The sequence below is a fragment of the Grampus griseus genome (genome assembly GCF_964374135.1).
Source record: "Grampus griseus genome assembly, chromosome: 5".
Lineage (NCBI taxonomy): Eukaryota > Metazoa > Chordata > Mammalia > Artiodactyla > Delphinidae > Grampus > Grampus griseus.
Window position 1 is genome coordinate 95,130,816 of NC_138998.1, and position 20,365 is coordinate 95,151,180.

Below are 20,365 nucleotides of genomic sequence, written 5' to 3' on the forward strand. Positions count from 1 at the left end.
TTGTCATTAATTCTTCTTTAATTGTTTGGTAGAATTACCAGTGAAACCATTTGGTCCTGGGCTTCTCTGTGTTGGGAGGTTTTTGATTACTAATTCAGTCTCCTTGTTATTGATCTGTTCAGATTTTCTTTTTCTTCATGATTCAGTTTGGTAGGTTGTATGTTTCTAGATATTTGTCCATTTCTTCTAGGTTATATGACTTGATGTACAATTGTTTGTAATAGTCACTTATGATATTCATATTTTATTCATATGATATTCATATATTCATATTTCTGTGCTACCAGTTGTAATGATTTTATTTACAAGTCTTCTCTTTTTTCCTTTAGTCTAGCCAAAAGGTTTTTTGCCCCCAGAAAACCAGCTCTTAGGTTATCCATATTGTTGGCATATAATTACTTATTGTAGTCTCTTGATGATCTGTTTTGATTTGAGTCTTTTTTTTCTTGGTTCGTCTAGCTAAAGGTTTGTCAACTTTATTTTTTGAAAAAACTAGCTCTTAGTTTTGTTTATCCTTTCTGTTGTTTTTCTTATTTTTATTTTATTTACTTCTGCTCTGATCTTTGTTGTTTCTTTCCTTGTGCTTAGTTTGGGCTTCATGTGTTCTTTTTCTAGTTCCAAGAGGTGTAAAGTGAGGTTGTTTATTGGAGTTCTTTCTTGTTTTTTAATGTAGGCATTTATTGCTATTAACTTCCCTCGTAGAACATTCCATAGATTTTGACATTTTATGCTCACATTTTCATTTGTTTCAAGATATTTCTTGATCTTCCTTTTGATTTTTTTCTTTGGCCAGTTGGTTTTCAGTAGCATATTGTTTAACCTCCATATACTTGTGAATTTTTCAGCTTTCCTCCTGTTATTGATTTCTCATTTTATACTGTTTGGTTGGGAAAGAGATTTTGTAGATTTTAGTCTTCTTAAATTTGCTAAGTCTTGCATTGTGGCCTATCATGTAACTTATCATGGAGAATGTTCTGTGTTTATGTTTTATAAATGCATGTCAGGTCTATTTGGTCAAGTTTACGGTTCAATCCAATGTTTCCTTTTTGATTTTTTTTTGTGTGTGTGGTCTGGATGACCTAATGATTACTGAAAGTGGGGTGAGGTATTGAAATCCCCTACTACTGTTGTATTATGTTTTCATTAATAGTGATATTATGCTCATCATCCAAAACTTGTTTTTCACACAGTATTATATTTTATGTATTTAACCAGTAGGTTATATTTTAAATTATTTTCTCCGTAGGTAAAATTTGTAACTACACTCCAAACTTTATTTAAAAAAATTTTTTTTAATTTTTATTTTTTTGCGGTATGCAGGCCTCTCACTGTTGTGGCCTCTCCTGCTGCGGAGCACAGGCTCCGGACGCGCAGGCTCAGCGGCCATGGCTCATGGGCCCAGCCGCTCCGCGGCATGTGGGATCTTCCCGGACCGGGGCACGAACCCGTGTTCCCTGCATCGGCAGGCGGACTCCCAACCACTGCGCCACCAGGGAAGCCCCAAACTTTATTTTGTACATAACTTTTGATATGTGAACCATGCTTGAAACATATTAACAATTACCTTTGACTTAATTTTTGATTACACATAAGTGTGATTATCATGTACTTGTGTTCGTGGAATTTTTACTTTTTAGACCTCTTCGATGTATTTAATACTTTTATTATTCTTTGTTCATTTTGCATGTGCACAATTCTGTGTTGTGCTTATCTTGTTTTTTTCCTTCCAAAGAAGCATGGAGAACTTAAAGGTAGAACAGGAATGAGAACTTATTTCTCAAGTCATATTTTAATATTCTTTTTACTGTTCAGATCACATCCTCTGCTATATAGGACGCCATTTGTAACCTGTTATTTTTATCATGAATATATGTCAGCTGGCTTCTAAATTCATTTGTGTTCAGAAGAATTGAGTATAATATTATTTTGTTTTGCAGGAGTTCGCAACCAAGTCAGACAGATAATAATTATGCAAAGCAGGCTGCACACACTAAAGAAAAGCGAAGAGATGATGATAGCATTTCACTTGTAATGTCTGATACTCAACCTAAAGGTTAGTGAACCTCAGAAAACTGTTGCCAATTGAATTTTTGTCTGTTGCATTTTTTTTTTTTTTTTAATTTTTTTTTTTTTTTTTCCGGTATGCGGGCCTCTCACTGCCGTGGCCTCTCCCCCTGCGGAGCACAGGCTCCGGACGCGCAGGCCCAGCGGCCATGGCCCACGGGCCCAGCCGCTCCGCGGCATGCGGGATCCTCCCGGACCGGGGCACGAACCCGCGTCCCCTGCATCGGCAGACGGACTCCCAACCACTGCGCCACCAGGGAAACCCTGTCTGTTGCATTTTTAATAATATTTTTTTAACTAACTTTATTTATACATGAAAGTAAAGAGATTTTTTAGTGACACAAAGAAAATTGCTAAATTTACCATTTGTATACATCTCCTGATTTGTTTACAAAATCCAGAAGTTAAATTTGAATATTATTATTTTCTTTTTTTTTGTTGTTGGGGCTGGGCATACAGGTATAAAGTTATAATGTTAGTTTGACTCTTTCTAAATGTCACTCCCATGGATATGTCTAGTAAGTGATATTACTGCTAACTTGATTATTATTATTAGCTTCCCACTGTCTATCCTCCTACTATGAAATACATTCTTTATTCATTAAGATTTCTCTCGACTCTAGGAGGATGCCAATACAAGCCACTATTAGCCCAAATTTAAAGGTAAATACATCCCAGACTTCTGAAAATTCACTGTAGGCCTCCTTGCCTGTCGGGTTAATGAATTGACTTCTTTTCTCCTTTTTGTCTCTTCTTATAAAGATCGTAAAATAATTTATAAAAGCTTTCACCAAAACAAATTTATACATTAGTCAAATGTGAAACTAACATCTTCAAGGGTCTCTTGGATTATTAATAGCTTCAAACTAGTTGAGGTATTTTGTTTTCTGAATGATTTTATAAATTATTCACAAGAAACGGGGTCCTTCACTGGAGGACTTTTTACAAAGTAAAAATTCTTTGTACTTCATTTGGAACACAGCTGTTTTCACATTTTAAATAGTCTTTTTCATAGAGGAGGAAAACCTAAAAGGAAACGAGACTGATATCTTTGATGTATACAAGAAACCAGCTGCAACTCTTATGAGGGCAATCTCTAAAGTATTGTGACTCTGTAGACATAATCTTTCAATTGGTCACTAGGTACTATCTGCATATAATGAAAGACATTTTTTTTTTTACAAATTGTTCTTTTCCCAGAAATAATTATCTTTAATTACAATATAAAAGTGTAAGTGGGCTTATATTTGTACAAGTGGCCTCAATCAGATACTATCAAGACACTGTTAAACCTTCATTGCTTTCCTGGGTAGAGTAGGAATAGTTAAATAAAAAGCTTTCTAATTTGTGCCCTTCAGTATTCCTTCAAAGTCACAGTGGAATTTTAGACTTACAGCGGGGAAAAAAATGCACGATAAAAGAAACACTTTATAGTTTCTTAGTATCCCTGAAGCGTCTCCTCTTAAGTAAAGTGTTTTTAAGAAAATTAGCTATTGAAACTTTATTGAAACTCACCGTATTTTCATCCTATAGATAATTGTGTCTAATACCAATTGTTTAACGTGAGCCCATAAATTAATGAGAGTTCTGAATTAAATCCCAGTTATACCATTGTCAACTTCCAGTTTTTTTGAGATATAATTGACAGCACTGTATAAGTTTAAGGTGTACAGCGTAATGATTTTAACTTATGTACATCATGAAATGATTATCACAATGAATTTAGTGAACATCCATCTTCTCATATAGATACACAATTAAATAGAAAAAAAATTTTCCTTGTGATGAGAACTCTTAGGATTTACTCTCCTAACAACTTTCCTATATAACACACAGCAGTGTTAATTATATTTATCATGTTATACATTACATCCCTAGAACTTATTTATCTTATAACAGGAAGTTTGTACATGTCGACTGCCGTCTTGCAATTCTGCCTCCCCCTGCCTCTGATAACCACAAATATTATCTCTTTTTCTGAGTTTCTTTGTTTTTGAATTATAATTGACCTACAGCATTATGTTAGTTCCTGTTACATGACATAGTAATTCAATATTTCTGTACATTTCAAAATGATCACCACGATAAGTCTAGTTATGATCTGTCACCATACCAAGATATTACACAGTTATTGATATATTCCCCACATTAGATGTACTTTTCTTTTGTAGTACATTAAGTTTGCCTTGTAGCATTTGCTTTTTTGAATTTAATACATTGGAAATATTTAACATCTTATTTTTATAAGAATTTGTTACCTCTTTAATTTTATATGCTAGTAATATTTGCAAGTAAAATTGTATTTGTTATCAGGTAGAGTCTTGTTTTTACAATGTCTAGCTCTACCTAATAAATTTATCCCTGTTTCCAATGTGATAGTCTTGGCTGATGTGCAATTAGTAAACTGTTAGAAGGAAAACTCCTGTATAATAGGGTTTTTTTCGAGCCCTATTTCTTTCATCAGTTTTTTTTTTAACTTTCAGCTTTATATTTATTATAGTTGATTAACAATGTTGTGTTAGTTTCAGGTATGCAACAAAGTGATACAGTTATACGTATACATGTATCTATTATTTTTCAAATTCTTTTCCCAATTAGGTTGTTACAGAATATTGAGGAGAGTTCCCTGTGCTGTACAGTAGGTCCTTGTTGGTTATCCACTTTAAATACAGCAGTGTGTACATGTCAGTCCCACACTCCCTAACTGTCCCCTGACCCACACCCTTCCCCCCGGTAACCATAAGTTTGTTCTCTAAGTCTGTGAGTCTGTTTCTGTTCTGTAAATAAGTTCATTTGTAACTTTTTTTTTTTTAGATTTTGCATATAAGCGATGTCATACCGTATTTCTCTTTCTCTGTCTGACTTACTTCACTCAGTATGACAGTCTCTAGGTCCATCCATGTTGCTGTGAATGGCAATTACTTCATTCTTTTTAATGGCTGAGTAGTATTCCATTGCATACATGTACCACATCTTCTTTATCCATTCTTCTGTCGATGGACATTTAGGTTGTTTCCATGTCTTGGCTATTGTAAACAGCGCTGTAATGAATATTGGGGTGCATATATCCTTTTGGACCATGTTTTACTCTGGGTATATGCCCAGGAGTGGGATTGCAGGACTATATGGTAGCTCTGTTTTTGGCTTCTTAGGGAATTTCCATACTGTCGCCATAGTGGCTGCACCAATTTACATTCACACCAATAGTGTAGGAGGGTTCCCTTCTCTCCACACCCTCTCCAGCATTTATTGTTTGTGGATTTTTTCATGATTGCCATTCTGACTGGTGTGAGGTGACATCTCATTGTACTTTTAATTTGCATTTCTCTAATAATTATCACCGTTGAACATTTTTTCATGTGGCTCTTGCCTATCTGTATGTCTTCTTTGGAGAAATGTCTATTTAGGTCTTCTGCCCATTTTTGGTTGGGTTGTTTGTTTTGATGATATTAAGCCACATGAGCTGTTTGTAAATTTTGGAGTCTAATCTCTTGTTGGTCACATCATGTGCAAATATTTTCTCCCATTCTGAGGGTTGTCTTTTCGTCTTGTTTTTGGTTTCCTTTGCTGTGCAAAAACTTTTGAGTTTGATTAGGTCTCATTTGTTTATTTTTGTTTTTATTTCCATTACTCTGGGAGACAGATCGAAAAAGATACTGCTGTGATTTATGTCTGAGAGTGTTCATCCTTTGTTTTCCTCTAAGAGTTTTTATAGTGTCCAGTCTCACATTTAGGTCTTTAATCCATTTTGAGTTTTTTTTTGTGTGTATGGTGTTAAAGAATATTCTAATTTAATTTTTTTAACATGTAGCTGTCCAGTTTTCCCAGCACCATTTATTGAAGAGACTGTTTCCTCCATTATATAGTCTTGCCTCCTTTGTCATGGATTAATTGACCATAGGTGCATGGGTTTATTTCTGGGCTTTCTATCCTATTCCATTGATCTGTATTTCTATTTTTGTGCTAGTACCATACTGTTTTGATGACTATAGCTTTGTAGTATAGTCTGAAGTCAGGGAGCCTGATTCCTCCAGCTCCACTTTTCTTTCTCAAGATTGCTTTGGCTATTCTGGGTCTTTTGTGTCTCCATACAAATTTTAAGATTTTTTTGTTCTAGTTATGTGAAAAATGCCATTGGTAATTTGATAGGAATTGCATTGAATCTATAGATTGCCTTGGTTAGTATAATCATTTTGACAATATTGATTCTTCCAATCCAAGGACATGATATCTTTCCATCTGTTCATGTTGTCTTTGATTTCTTTCATCAGTGTCTTATAGTTTTTGGAGTACAGGTCTTTTGTCTTCTTAGGTAGGTTTGTTCCTAGGTGTTTTATTCTTTTTGATGTGATGGTAAATGGGATTGTTTCTTGAATTTCTCTTTCTGATCTTTTGTTGTTAGTGTATAGAAGTGTAACAGATTTTTGTGTATTAATTTTGTAACCTGCAACTTTATCAAATTCATTGATGAGCTCTAGTAGTTTTCTGGTAGTGTCTTTAGGATTTTCTATGTATAGTATCATGTCATCTGCAAACTGAAAATCTAACTTCTTTTCCTTTTATTTCTTTTTCTTCTCTGATTGCTGTAGCTAGAACTTTGAAAGCTATGTTGAAAGTGGCAAGAGTGGACATCCTTGTCTTGTTCCTGATCTTTGAGGAAATGCTTTTATCTTTTCACTGTTGAGTATGATGTTAGCTGTAGGTTTGTCATATATGGCCTTTATTATGTTGAGGTATGTTCCCTCTATGCCCACTTTTTGGAGAGTTTTTATCATAAATGGGTGCTGAATTTTGTCAAAAGCTTTTTCTCCATCTATTGAGTTGATCATATGATTTTTTTTCCTTCAATTTGTTGATGTGGTGTGTCATATTGACTGATTTGCAGGAATTGAAAAATCCTTCCATCCCTGGGATAAATCCCACTTGATCATGGTGTATGATCCTTTTAATGTGTTGTTGGATTTGGATTGGTAGTATTCTGTTGAGGATTTTTGCATCTATATTCATCAGTGATACTGGCCTGTAATTTTCTTTTTTTTTTTTGTAGTATCTTTGTCTGGTTTTGGTAACATAATGAATTTGGGAGTTTTCCTTCCTCTGCAATTTTTTGGAACAATTTCAGAAGGATAGCTGTTAGCTCTTCTCTAAATGTTGAATAGAATTCGCCTGTGAAGCCATCTGGTCCTGAACTTTTGTTTGTTGGGAGTTTTAAAATCACAGTTTGAATTTCATTACTTGTGATTGGTCTGTTCATAATTTCTGTTTCTTCCTGGTTCTGTCTTGGGAGAGTGTACCTTTCTAAGAATTTGTCCATTTCTTCCAGGTTGTCCATTTTATTGCCCTATAGATGCTCTCTTATGATCCTTTGTATTTCTGTAGTGTCAGTTGTAACTTCTCCTTTTTCATTTCTAATTTTATTTGTTTGAATCCTCCCTTTTTTTCTTGATGAGTCTGGCTAAAGGTTTATTAATTTTGTTTATCTTCTCAAAGAACCAGCTTTTAGTTTCATTGATCTTTGCTATTGTTTTCTTTGTCTCTGTTTCATTTATTTCTGCTCTGGTCTTTATGATTTCTTTCCTTCTACTAGCTTTAGTTTTTGCTTGTTCTTCTTTCTCCAGTTGCTTTAGGTGTAAGGTTAGGTTGTTCATTTGAGATTTTTCTTGTTTCCTGAGGTAAACTTGTATTGCTATAAACTTCCTTCTTAGCACTGCTTTTGCTGCATCCCATAGGTTTTGGATCATTGTGCTTTGTTTTCATTTGTCTCTAGGTATTTTTTGATTTCGTCAGTGATCCATTGGTTGTTTAGTAGCATATTGTTTAGCCTCTATGTGTTTGTGTTTTTGACAGTTTTTTTCTTTTTTCTTCTTTTTTAATTAATTAATTTATTTGTGGCTGTGTTGGGTTTTCATTGCTGCACACGGGCTTTCTCTAGTTGTGGCAAGTGGGGGCTACTCTTCATTGTGGTGTGTGGGCTTCTCTTTGCAGTGGCTTCTCTTGTTGTGGAGCACGGGCTTTATGTGCATGGGCTTTAGTAGTTGTTGCACCCAGGCTCAGTAGTTGTGGCTCGTGGGCTCTAGAGTGCAGGCTCAGTAGTTGTGGCATGTGGGCTTAGTTGCTCCGCAGCATGTGGAATCTTCCTGGACCAGGGCTGGAACCCATGTCCCTTGCATTGGCATGCGGGTTCTTATCCATGGCGCCACCAGGGAATTCCCTACAGTTTTTGTCTTGTAATTTACTTCTGATCTCATAGCGTTGTGGTCAGAAAAGATGCTTGATATGATTTCAATTTTCTTAAATTTACCAAGGCTCTCTGTGGCCCAGCATGTGGTCAGTCCTGGAGAACTTTCCATGTGCACATGAGAAGAATGTGTATTCTGTTGCTTTTGGATAGAATGCTTTATAAATATCAGTTAAGTCCATCTGGTCTAATGTGTCATTTAAGGCCTGTATTTCCTTATTGATTTTCTGTCTGGATGATGTGTCCATTGATGAAAGTAGAGTGTTAAAGTCCTCAGTATTATTATGTTACTGTCATTTTCCCTTTCATGGCTGTTAGCATTTGCCTTACATTTTGAGGTGCTCCTATGTTGGGTGCATATGTATTTACAATTGTTATATCTTCTTCTTGGGTTGATCCCTTGGTCATTATGTAGTGTCTGTCCTTTGTCTCTTATAATAGTCTTTATTATTTATTTATTTATTTATTTATTTGCGGTACACAGGCCTCCCACTGTTGTGGCCTCTCCCGTTGCGGAGCACAGGCTCCAGATTTGCAGGCTCAGTGGCCATGGCTCATGGGTCCAGCCGCTCCACGGCATGTGGGATCCTCCTGGACCGGGGCACGAACCTGTGTCCCCTGCATCCAGGCAGACTCTTAACCACTGCGCCACCAGGGAAGCCCCTAACAGTCTTTATTTTAAAGTCTACTTTGTCTAGTATTAGTATTGCTACTGCAGCTTTCTTTTGATCTCCATTTGCATCGAATACCTTTTTCCATCCTCTCACTTTCAGTCTGTATGTGTCCCTAGGTCTGAAGTGGGTCTCTTGCAGACAGCATATGTATGGGTCTTGCTTTTGTATCCATTCAGCCAGTCTTTATGTCTTTTGATTGGAGGATTTAATCCATTTACATTTAAGGTAATTATCGATATGTAAGTTCCTATTGCCATTTTCTTAATTGTTTTGGGTTTGTTTTTGTAGGTCTTTTTTCTTCCCTTCCTCTCTTATTCTTTTTTCCTCTGGTTGGATGACCATCTTTAGTGTTGTGGTTGGGTTGCTTTTTCTTTTTCTTTGTGTGTGTGTGTGAGTGTATCTATTGTAGTTTTTGGGTTTGTTATTCCCATGAGGTTTTGATATAGCAGTCTATATATGTACAAGGTTGTTTTAAATTGCTGGTCCCTTTCCTGCCTAGATAAGTTTCTTTAGCATTTGTTGCAAAGCTGGTCTGGTGGTGCTGAACTGTCTTAGCTTTTGCTTGTCTGTGAAGCATTTGAATGAGAGTCTTACTGGGTAGAATATTCTTAGTTGAAGGTTCTTCCCTTTCATCACTTTTAATATATCGTGCCACTCCCTTCTGGCCTGTAGAGTTTCAGCTGAAAAGTCAGCTGATAACCTTATGGGAGTTCCCTTGTACGTTACTTCTCATTTTTCCCTTGTCACTTTTAATATTTTTTTCTTTATCTTTAATTCTTTTCAGTTTGATTACTATGTGTCTCAGTGTGTTTCTTCTTGGTTTATCCTGCCTGGGACTCTCTGCTCTTCCTGGACTTGGGTGAATGTTTCCTTTCCCATGTTAGGGAATTTTTCAGCAATTATCTCTTCAAATTATTTCTCAGGTCCTTTCTGTCTCTCTTCTCCTTCTGGGAACCCTATAATGTGAATGTTGGTGTGTTTAATGTTGTCCCAGAGGTCTCTTAGACTGTCATTTATTTTCATTCTTTTTTCTTTATTCTGTTCCACGGCAGTGATTTCCACCATTTTGTCTTCAAGGTCACTTATTTGTTCTTCTGTTATCTCCTCAGTTACTCTGCTATTGATTCCTTCTAGTGTATTTTTCATTTCAGTTATTGTATTGTTCACCTCTGTTGTTTGTTCTTTAGTTCTTCTACATCTTTGTTAAACATTTCTTGCATCTTCTCCATCCTTGCCTCCATTCTTTTTCCTTGATGCTGCATCTTCTTCACTATCATTATTCTGAATTCTTTTTCTGAAAGGTTTTTTATCTCCACTTCAGTTGTTTTTCTGGGGTTTTATCTTGTTCCTTCATCTGGGAAATATACTTTTGCCATTTCATTTTGTCTAATTTTCTTTCTTTATTTTTCTTAAAAATAAATTTATGTATTTATGTATTTATTTATTCATGGCTACATTCATTCTTTGTTGCTGCGCACAGGCTTTTTCTACTTGGGGCGAAGGGGGGCTACTCTTCGTTGTGGTACATGGGCTTCCCATTGCGGTGGCTTCTATTGTTGCGGAGCATGGGCTCTAGCTATATGGGTTTCAGTAGTTTTGGCATACGGGCTCAGTAGTTGTGGCTCATGGGCTCTAAGTGTAGGCTCAATAGTTGTGGCACACGGGTTTAGTTGCTTCGTGGCATGTGGGATCTTCCCAGACAAGGGCTCGAACCCGTTCCCCTGCATTGGCAGGTGGATTCTTAACCACTGCGCCACCAGGGAAGTCCTTATTTTGTCTAATTTTCTGTGATTGTAGATTTCGTTTGGCAGGCTGCAGGATTGTAGTTCTTCTTGCTTCTGCTGTCTGCCCTCTGGAGGGTGAGGCTATTTAAGAGGGTTCGACAAGCTTCCTGATGGGAGGGACTGGTGGTGGGTGGAGGTGGGACTCATCCTTCTGGTGGGCAGGGTTGTGCTCAGTAAAACTTTTTTTCTTTTTTTTTACATCTTTATTGGAGTATAATTGCTTTACAGTGGTGTGTTAGTTTCTGCTTTATAACAAAGTGAATCAGTTATACATATACATATGTTCCCGTATCTCTTCCCTCTTGCGTCTCCCTCCCTCCCACCCTCCCTATCTCAACCCTCTAGGTGGTCACAAAGCACCGAGCTGATCTCCCTGTGCTATACGGCTGCTTCCCACTAGCTATCTGTTTTACATTTGGTAGTGTATATATGTCCATGCCACTCTCTCACTTTGTCACAGCTTACCCTTCCCCCTCCCCATATCCTCAAGTCCATTCTCTAGTAGGTTGGTGTCTTTCTTCCCCTAGGTTCTTCATGACATTTTTTTTCCCTTAGATTCCACATATATGTGTTAGCATACGGTATTTGTCTTTCTCTTTCTGACTTACTTCACTCTGTATGACAAACTCTAGGTCCATCCACCTCACTACAAATAACTCAATTTCGTTTCTTTTTATGGCTGAGTAATATTCCATTGTATATATGTGCCACATCTCCTTTATCCATTCATTGGATGATGGACACTGAGGTTGCTTCCATCTCCTGGCTATTGTAAACAAACCTGCAATGAACATTTTGGTACATGACTCTTTTTGAATTATGGTTTTCTCAGGGTATATGCCCAGTAGTGGGATTGCTGGGTCATATGGTAGTTCTATCTGTAGTTTTTTAAGGAACCTCCATACTGTTCTCCATAGTGGCTGTACCAATTCACATTCCCACCAGCAGTGCAAGAGTGTTCCCTTTTCTCCACACCCTCTCCAGCATTTATTGTTTCTAGATTTTTTGATGATGGCCATTCTGACTGGTGTGCGATGATATCTCATTGTACTTTTGATTTGCATTTCTCTAATGATTAATGATGTTGAGCATTCTTTCATGTGTTTGTTGGAGAACTGTATATCTTCTTTGGAGAAATGTCTATTTAGGTCTTCTGCCCATTTCTGGATTGGGTTGTTTGTTTTTTTGTTATTGAGCTGCATAAGCTGCTTGTAAATTCTGGAGATTAATCCTTTGTCAGTTGCTTCATTTGCAAATATTTTCTCCCATTCTGAGGGTTGTCTTTTGGTCTTGTTTATGGTTTCCTTTGCTGTGCAAAAGGTTTTGAGTTTGATTAGGTCCCATTTGTTTATTTTTGTTTTTATTTCCATTTGTCTAGGAGGTGGGTCAAGAAGGATCTTGCTGTGATTTATGTCACAGAGTGTTCTGCCTATGTTTTCCTCTAAGAGTTTCATAGTTTCTGGCCTTACATTTAGGTCTTTAATACATTTTGAGCTTATTTTTGTGTATGGTATTAGGGAGTGATCTAATCTCATACTTCTACATGTACCTGTCCAGTTTTCCCAGCACCACTTACTGAAGAGGCTGTCCTTTCTCCACTGTACATTCCTGCCTCCTTTATCAAAGATAAGGTGACCATATGTGCATGGGTTTATCTCTGGGCTTTCTATCCTGGTCCCTTGATCTATATTTCTGTTTTTGTGCTAGTACCATACTGTCTTGATTACTGTAGCTTTGTAGTGTAGTCTGAAGTCAAGGAGCCTGATTCCTCCAGCTCCATTTCTCATTCTCAAGATTGCTTTGGCTATTTCGAGTCTTTTGTGTTTCCATACAACTTGTGAAATTTTTTGTTCTAGTTCTGTGAAAAATGCCAGTGGTAGTTTGATAGGGATTGCATTGAATCTGTAGATTGCTTTGGGTAGTAGAGTCATTTTCACAATGTTGATTCTTCCAATCCAAGAACATGGTATATCTCTCCATCTATTTGTATCATCTTTAATTTCTTTCATCAATGTCTTACAATTTTCTACATACAGGTCTTTTGTCTCCTTAGGTAGGTTTATTCCCAGAAATTTTATTATTTTTCTTGCTGTGGTAAATGGGATTGTTTTCTTAATTTCACTTTCAGGTTTTTCAGCATTAGTGTATAGGAATGCCAGAGATTTCTGTGCATTAATTTTGTATCCTGCTACTTTACCAAATTCATTGATTAGCTCTAGTAGTTTTCTGGTGGCATCTTTAGGATTCTCTATGTATAGTATCATGTCATCTGCAAACAGTGACAGCTTTACTTCTTCTTTCCTGATTTGGATTCCTTTTATTACCTTTTCTTCTCTGACTGCTGTGGCTAAAACATCCAAAACTATGTCGAATAAGAGTGGTGAGAGTGGGCAACCTTGTCTTGTTCCTGATCTTAGTGGAAATGGTTTCAGTTTTTCACCATTGAGGATGATGTTGGCTGTGGGTTTGTCATATATGCCCTTTATTATGTTGAGGAAAGTTCCTTCTATGCCTACTTTCTGGAGGGTTTTTATCATAAATGGGTGTTGAATTTTGTCGAAAGCTTTCTCTGCATCTGTTGAGATGATCATATGGTTTTTCTCCTTCAGCTTGTTAATATGGTGTATCATGTTGATTGATTTGCGTATATTGAAGAATCCTTGCATTCCTGGGATAAACCCCACTTGATCATGGTGTATGATCCTTTTAATGTGCTGTTGGATTCTGTTTGCTAGTATTTTGTTGAGGATTTTTGCATCTATGTTCATCAGTGATATTGGCCTGTAGTTTTCTTTCTTTGTGACATTGTTTTCTCGTTTTGGTATCAGGGTGATGGTGGCCTTGTAGAATGAGTTTGGGAGTGTTCCTCCTTCTGCTATATTTTGGAAGAGTTTGAGAAGGATAGGTGTTAGCTCTTCTCTAAATGTTTGATAGAATTCGCCTGTGAAGCCATCTGGTCCTGGGCTTTTGTTTGTTGGAAGATTTTTATCACAGTTTCAGTGCTTGTGATTGGTCTGTTCATATTTTCTATTTCTTCCTGATTTAGTCTTGGCAGGTTATGCATTTCTAAGAATGTGTCCATTTCTTCCAGGTTGTCCATTTTATTGGCATAGAGTTGACGTAGTAATCTCTCATGATCTTTTGTATTTCTGCAGTGTCAGTTGTTACTTTTCCGTTTTCATTTCTAATTCTATTGATTTGAGTCTTCTCCCTTTTTTTCTTGATGAGTCTGGCTAATGGTTTATCAATTTTATTTTCTCAAAGAACCAGCTTTTAGTTTGCTATCATTTTCTTCATTTCTTTTTCATTTATCTCTTATCTGATCTTTATGATTTCTTTCCTTCTGCTAACTTTGGGGGTTTTTTTGTTCTTCTTTCTCTCATTGCTTTAGGCGCAAGGTGAGGTTGTTTATTCGAGATGTTTCCTGTTTCTTAAGGTAGGATTGTATTGCTATAAACTTCCCTCTTAGAACTGCTTTTGCTGCCTCACATAGGTTTTGGTTCGTTTTGTCTCCATTGTCATTTGTTTCTAGGTTTTTTTTTGATTTCCTCTTTGATTTCTTCAGTGATCACTTTGTCATTAAGTAGTGTATTGTTTAGCCTCCGTGTGTTTGTATTTTTTACAGATCTTTTCCTCTAATTGATATCTAGTCTTATTGCGTTGTGGTCGGAAAAGATACTTGATACATTTCAGTTTTCTTAAATTTACCAGAGCTTGATTTGTGACCCAAGTTATGATTTATCCTGGAGAATGTTCCATGAGCACTTGAGAAAAATGTGTATTCTGTTGTTTTTGGATGGAATATCCTATAAATATCAATTAATTCCATGTTTTTTAATGTATCATTTAAAGCTTGTGTTTCCTTATTTTATTTCATTTTGGATGATCTGTCCATTGGTGAAAGTGGGGTGTTAAAGTCCTCTACTATGAATGTGTTACTGTCAATTTCCCCTTTTATGGCTATTGGTATTTGCCTTATGTATTGTGGTGCTCCTATGTTGGGTGTATAAATATCTACAATTGCTATATCTTCTTCTTGGATTGATCCCTTGATCATTATGTAGTGTCCTTCTTTGTCTCTTGTAATAGTCTTTATTTTACAGTCGATTTTGTCTGATATGAGAATTGCTACTCCAGCTGTCTGTTGATTTCCATTTGAATGGAATATCTTTTTCCATCCCCTCACTTTCAGTCTGTATGTATCCCTAGGTCTGAAGTGGGTCTCTTGTAGACAGCATATATATGGGTCTTGTTTTTGTATCCATTCAGCCAGTCTGTGTGTTTTGGTGGGAGCATTTAATCCATTTACATTTAAGGTAATTATCGATATATGTTCCTATTCCCATTTTCTTAATTGTTTTGGGTTTGCTATTGTAGGTCTTTTCCTTCTTTTGTGTTCCTTGCCTAGAGAAGTTCCTTTAGCATTTGTTGTAAAGCTGGTTTGGTGGTGCTGAACTCTCTCAGCTTTTGCTTGTCTGTAAAGGTTTTAATTTCTCCATCAAAACTGAATGAGATCCTTGCTGGGTAGAGTAATCTTGGTTGTAGGTTTTTCTCCTTCATCACTTTAAATATGTCCTGCGAGTCTCTTCTGGCTTGCAGAGTTTCTGCTGAGAGATCAGCTGTTAACCTTATGGGGATTCCCTTATGTGTTATTTGTTATTTTTCCCTTGCTGCTTTTAATGTTTTTTCTTTTATTTAATTTTTGACAGTTTGATTAATATATGTCTTGGCGTGTTTCTCCTTGAATGTATCCTGTATGGGACTCTCTATGCTTCTTGGAGTTGATTAACTACTTCCTTTCCCATATTAGGGAAGTTTTTAACTATAATCTCTTAAAATATTTTCTCAGTCCCTTTCTTTTTCTCTTCCTCTTCTGGGACCCCTATAATTCGAATGTTGGTGCGTTTAATGTTGTCCCAGAGGTCTCTGAGCCTGTCCTCAGTTCTTTTCATTCTTTTTTCTTTATTCTCTTCTGCAGTAGTTATTTCCACTATTTTGTCTTCCAGGTCACTTATCCGTTCTTCTGCCTCAGTTATTCTGCTATTGATCCCTTCTAGAGTTTTTTTTAATTTCATTTATTGTGTTGTTCATCATTGCTTGTTTCATCTTTAGTTCTTCTAGGTCCTTGTTAAATGTTTCTTGTATTTTCTGTATTCTATTTCCAAGATTTTGGATCATCTTTACTATCATCATTCTGAATTATTTTTCAGGTAGACTGCTTATTTCCTCTTCATTTGTTATGTCTGGTGTGTTTTTATCTTGCTCCTTCATCTGCTGTGTGTTTTTCTGTCTTCTCCTTTTGCTTATCTTACTGTGTTTGGGGTCTACTTTTTGCAGCCTGCAGGTTCGTAGTTCCCGTTGTTTTTGGTGTCTGTCCCCAGTGGCTACAGTTGGTTCAGTGGGTTGTGTAGGCTTCCTGGTGGAGGGGACTAGTGCCTGTGTTGTGGTGGATGAGGCTGGATCTTGTCTTTCTGGTGGGCAGGTCCACGTTTTGTGGTGTGTTTTGGGGTGTCTGTGGACTTATTATGATTTTAGGCAGCCTCTCTGCTAATGGGTGGGGTTGTGTTCCTGTCTTGCTAGTTGTTCGGCATGGGGTGTCCAGCACTGTAGCTTTCTGGTCGTTGAGTGCAGCTGGGTGTTGGTGTTGAGATGGAGATCTCTGGGAGATTTTCGCCGTTTGATATTACATGGAGCTGGAAGGTCTCTTGTGGACCAGTGTCCTGAAGTTCGCTCTGCCATCTCAGAGGGACAGCACTGCGTCCTGGCTGCAGCACCAAGAGCCTTTCATCCACACAGTCACGAAAAGAGGAAAAGGGGAAGAAATAATAAATCTTGCTCTCAAAGTCCACCTCCTCAATTCGGGATGATTCATTTTCTATTTATGTATTCCACAGATGCAGGGTACATCAAGTTGATTGTGGAGATTTAATCCAGTGCTGCTAAGGCTGCTGCGAGACATTTCCCTTTCTCTTCTTTGTTTGCATAGCTCCCGGGGCTCAATTTTGGATTTGGCCCGCCTCTGCCTGTTCGTCGCCGGAGGGCGTCTGTTTTTCGCTCAGACAGGATGTGGTTAAAAGAGCAGCCTATTCGGGGGTTGTGGCTCACTCAGGCTTGGGGGAGGGAGGGTCACGGATGCAGGGCGAGCCTGCAGCGGCAGAGGCTGGCGTGACGTTGAACCAGCCTTAGATGCGCCGTGCGTTCTCCCGGGGAAGTTGTCCCTGGATCCCGGGACCCTGGCAGTGGCGGGCTGCACAGCCTCCCGGGAGGGGAGGTGTGGATAGTGACCTGTGCTCACACAGGCCTCTTGGTTGTGGCAGCCGCAGCCTTAGCGTCTCATGCGCGTCTCTGGGGTCCGCGCTGTTAGCTGCGGCTCGCGCCCGTCTCTGGAGCTCCTTTAAGCAGTGCTCTTAATCCCCTCTCCTCACGCACCGGGAAACAAAGGGAAGAAAAAGTCTCTTGCCTCTTCGGCAGGTCCAGACTTTTACCCAACTCCCTCCCGGCTAGCAGTGGTGCACTAACCCCCTGCAGGCTGTGTTCACGCTGCCAGTCCTCTCCCTGTGCTCCTACTGAAGCCCGAACCTCAGCTCCCAGCCCCGCCCGCCCTGGCGGGTGAGCAGACAAGCCTCTCGGGCTGGTGAATGCTGGTCGGCACTGATCCTCTGTGTGGGAATCTCTCCGCTTTGCCCTCCGCATCCCTGTTGCTGTGCTCTGCTCCGCGGGTCCGAAGTTTCCCCGCTCTTCCACCTGCAGCCTCCGTCCGCGAAGGGGCTTCCTAGTGTGTGGAAACCTTTCTTCCTTCACAGCTCCTTCCCACTTGTGCAGGTCCCGTCCCTATTCTTTTGTCTCTGTTTATTCTTTTTTCTTTTGCCCTACCCAGGTACGTGGGGAGTTTCTTGCCTTTTGGGAGGTCTGAGGTCTCCTGCCAGCATTCAGTAGGTGTTCTGTAGGAGTTGTTCCACGTGTAGATGTATTTCTGATGTATCTGTGGATAGGAAGGTGATCTCCGTGTCTTATTCTTTCGCCACCTTCCCCCTAGCCCTCAGTAAAACTTTAATGCACTTGTCTGATGATGGGTGGGGTTGGGTTCTCACCCTTTTGGTTGTTTGGCCTGAGGTGCCCCAGTACTGGAGCCTACAAGCTGTTTAGTAGGGCTAATGGCGGCCTCCGGGTGGGCTTCCACCAGTGGGTACTTCCCAGAACTGCTGGTTCCTGTGTCCTTTTCCCCAGCCACCATCCGCCTCCACAGGAGACCCTTCAGTAATAGCAGGGAGGTCTGGCCCAGTCTCTTACGGCGTCACTCCTTTTTCCCCTGGGTCCTGGTGTGCACGAGACTTTGTGTGTGCTCTCCAAGAGTGGAGTTTCTGTTTCTCCCAGTCCTGTGGACATCCTTTGATCAAACCCCACTAGCCTTCAAAACTAGATTCTCTGGGGACTTCTCCTTCTGTTGTTGGACCCCCAGGCTGGGAAGCCTGATGTGGGGCTCGGAACTTTCACTCCTGTGGGATAACTTCTGTAGTATAATTGTTTTCCACCTTTCTGTCGCCCACTTGGCGGGTATAGGATTTGAGTTTATTGCTGTTGCGTCCCTCCTACCATCTTGCTGTGGCCTCCTCTTTGTCTTTGGATGTAGTGTATTCTGTGTTTGGTAGGTTCCAGCGTTTTTTTGTCCTTGGTTGTTCAGCAGTTAGTTGTGATTTTGGTGTTTTCATAAAAAGGGGATGCACTCACGTCCTTCTACTTTGCCATCTTGAGGTAATCCCTCTTCAGTTTTTCTGTAGCATTTATGTTTAGAAGTTATAACTTGATATGGTATTTATAAGTAGAAATTGTCTTTGACTACCTTTGCAGTTTATAGAATTACAAATAAAATTTATTGTGCTTTTCAAAATACTGTGTTGATAATTTGGGGGTAGTTTACTTTCCTGGGGGGAGGGAGTTAAGAATGTTGTCTTTGGAAATTGGAAGACTGTTGACAGTCTTGGAGTTTTTGCCCTCAGTCCCGTCCCCATGCCTGCCTTTTAAACAAAGACAAAGAGAAATTATGAATGTTAGTCTTTAGATGTTTATAAAGCTAGAGTAAGAGCAAGAATAGTTTGAAGAGAAGGTGTATAGTGTTGAAGAACTTTGAGTGAATGGAGAGGTCAGGCCATTCAGTGTTACATAGACTTTAAGTTATGAATTGAAGCAAGCTGCTTTGGGACTTGCTTTGTGTGAACTCTGAGTTGGTACTTGTATGGTGTAGATTCAGAGAGCAAAATAATTCAGTATAACCTGCAGTTAGTTAGGATAACCCTCAGTTAGGTAGAACCTTTTGGAAGGTATTTTTTTATATATATATATTTGATATATATATATCAAATATATATATTTGATATATATATATTTTTTATATATATATTTGATAACTGAAATACTAAGCAGGTTTGTTAATACTTGATATGGGTTTCAAAATAATGCTTTTTTGACTTAAAAAAGGGAGTACTTCCTTTTCTGTAGGGTAATAAATTTATTGGAGGTTTAAAATTATAGGGTCTTGATTTTTTTTTAAAAAAGAAAGTGTGAAGGAAATCGTTAGCCTTATGAATAATTATTTATCACAGTCACCTGCTGAGGAAAGGTATTTTTGTTCCTTTTAAAAGAGCAGTGATCAATACTCTACTCTTTCAAATTATTGTCCCTTTTCATTTAAAAAATATGTATATATAAAACTTAAATTTAAAAAGGACAACTAATTGCTAAATTAGTTGTAATTTCTAAAATCACAGTGAATTTAAAAAACTTTTTAAGAGACTAACTTTCAAAATTTTATTAAGACTTTTTTTTTGTATCAGAGTAAAATGCAGTTATGGGAAAAGGAAAAACATGGTTTGGTTGCTTTGCTTTGGTTACTAAAGAATACTACCTTTTAATATATTTCCCATATCTTATACTTTTTGTACAATGAACATTTGCTTTGTGTACGCAGTTTAAAATGGGATATGTCTTTATATTCATCCATGTTAGTATGAGAATTTAGCAGTGGACTATGAAAAAACTAGCTTTGAAAGTAGTATAGTCATTTTGATGATTTTATTTGAGCTCTTCTAAATGGGATTCTTTCTTTACTTTTTGGCCATATTTATGTCTCTTCTGTTTTTTTAAGACCTCAATAGGGGAAGTAGAGGTTGTGATCATCTTGAAGAGGGGAGCAGAAACAAGGATAATACAAATTCTGATTCAAAAATGGAATCCACTCTGATTTCCAGGAAGAGGAAACAAAGGCTTAGAAGTAATTTACCTGGTTCTCTTAATCCTACTTCTTTGTATAAGTCAGCAGAACAGACAGTAAGTAGAGGTATTTAGATGTCATATGAAATAATTTGTGCCATGATAAAAATGAATTGACTGTGGCCAAATAATGTTCTCCTGGCTTTCTGCTTTTATCATCATATTTCTTTCTTTTCTTTGCCTATTTTTTTCATTCTGTTTATTTTTAAAAAAATACTTTAAATACAACTTTTTTTTGCAGTAATACAATTATGGGAACAAATTTCAAATACAGTCATCACTGAGTATCTACATAGTATTGGTTCCAGGACCCTGCACATACCAAAATCCTTAGATGC

The 20,365-nt window shown here is 38.0% G+C and overlaps 1 protein-coding gene across 5 annotated transcripts in view; it reads left to right on the plus strand.

The window, feature by feature from the left end:
* SENP7 (SUMO specific peptidase 7) overlaps nt 1-20,365 on the plus strand; it is a 171,048-nt gene that overhangs the window by 114,447 nt on the left and 36,236 nt on the right. For all 5 annotated transcript variants that reach the window (XM_082654076.1, XM_082654074.1, XM_082654077.1 and 2 more), the window contains 2 exons: nt 1,938-2,053; nt 19,903-20,084. In XM_082654076.1, the coding sequence (XP_082510202.1) occupies nt 1,938-2,053; nt 19,903-20,084 (298 nt within the window). The remainder of the gene's footprint in view (nt 1-1,937; nt 2,054-19,902; nt 20,085-20,365) is intronic.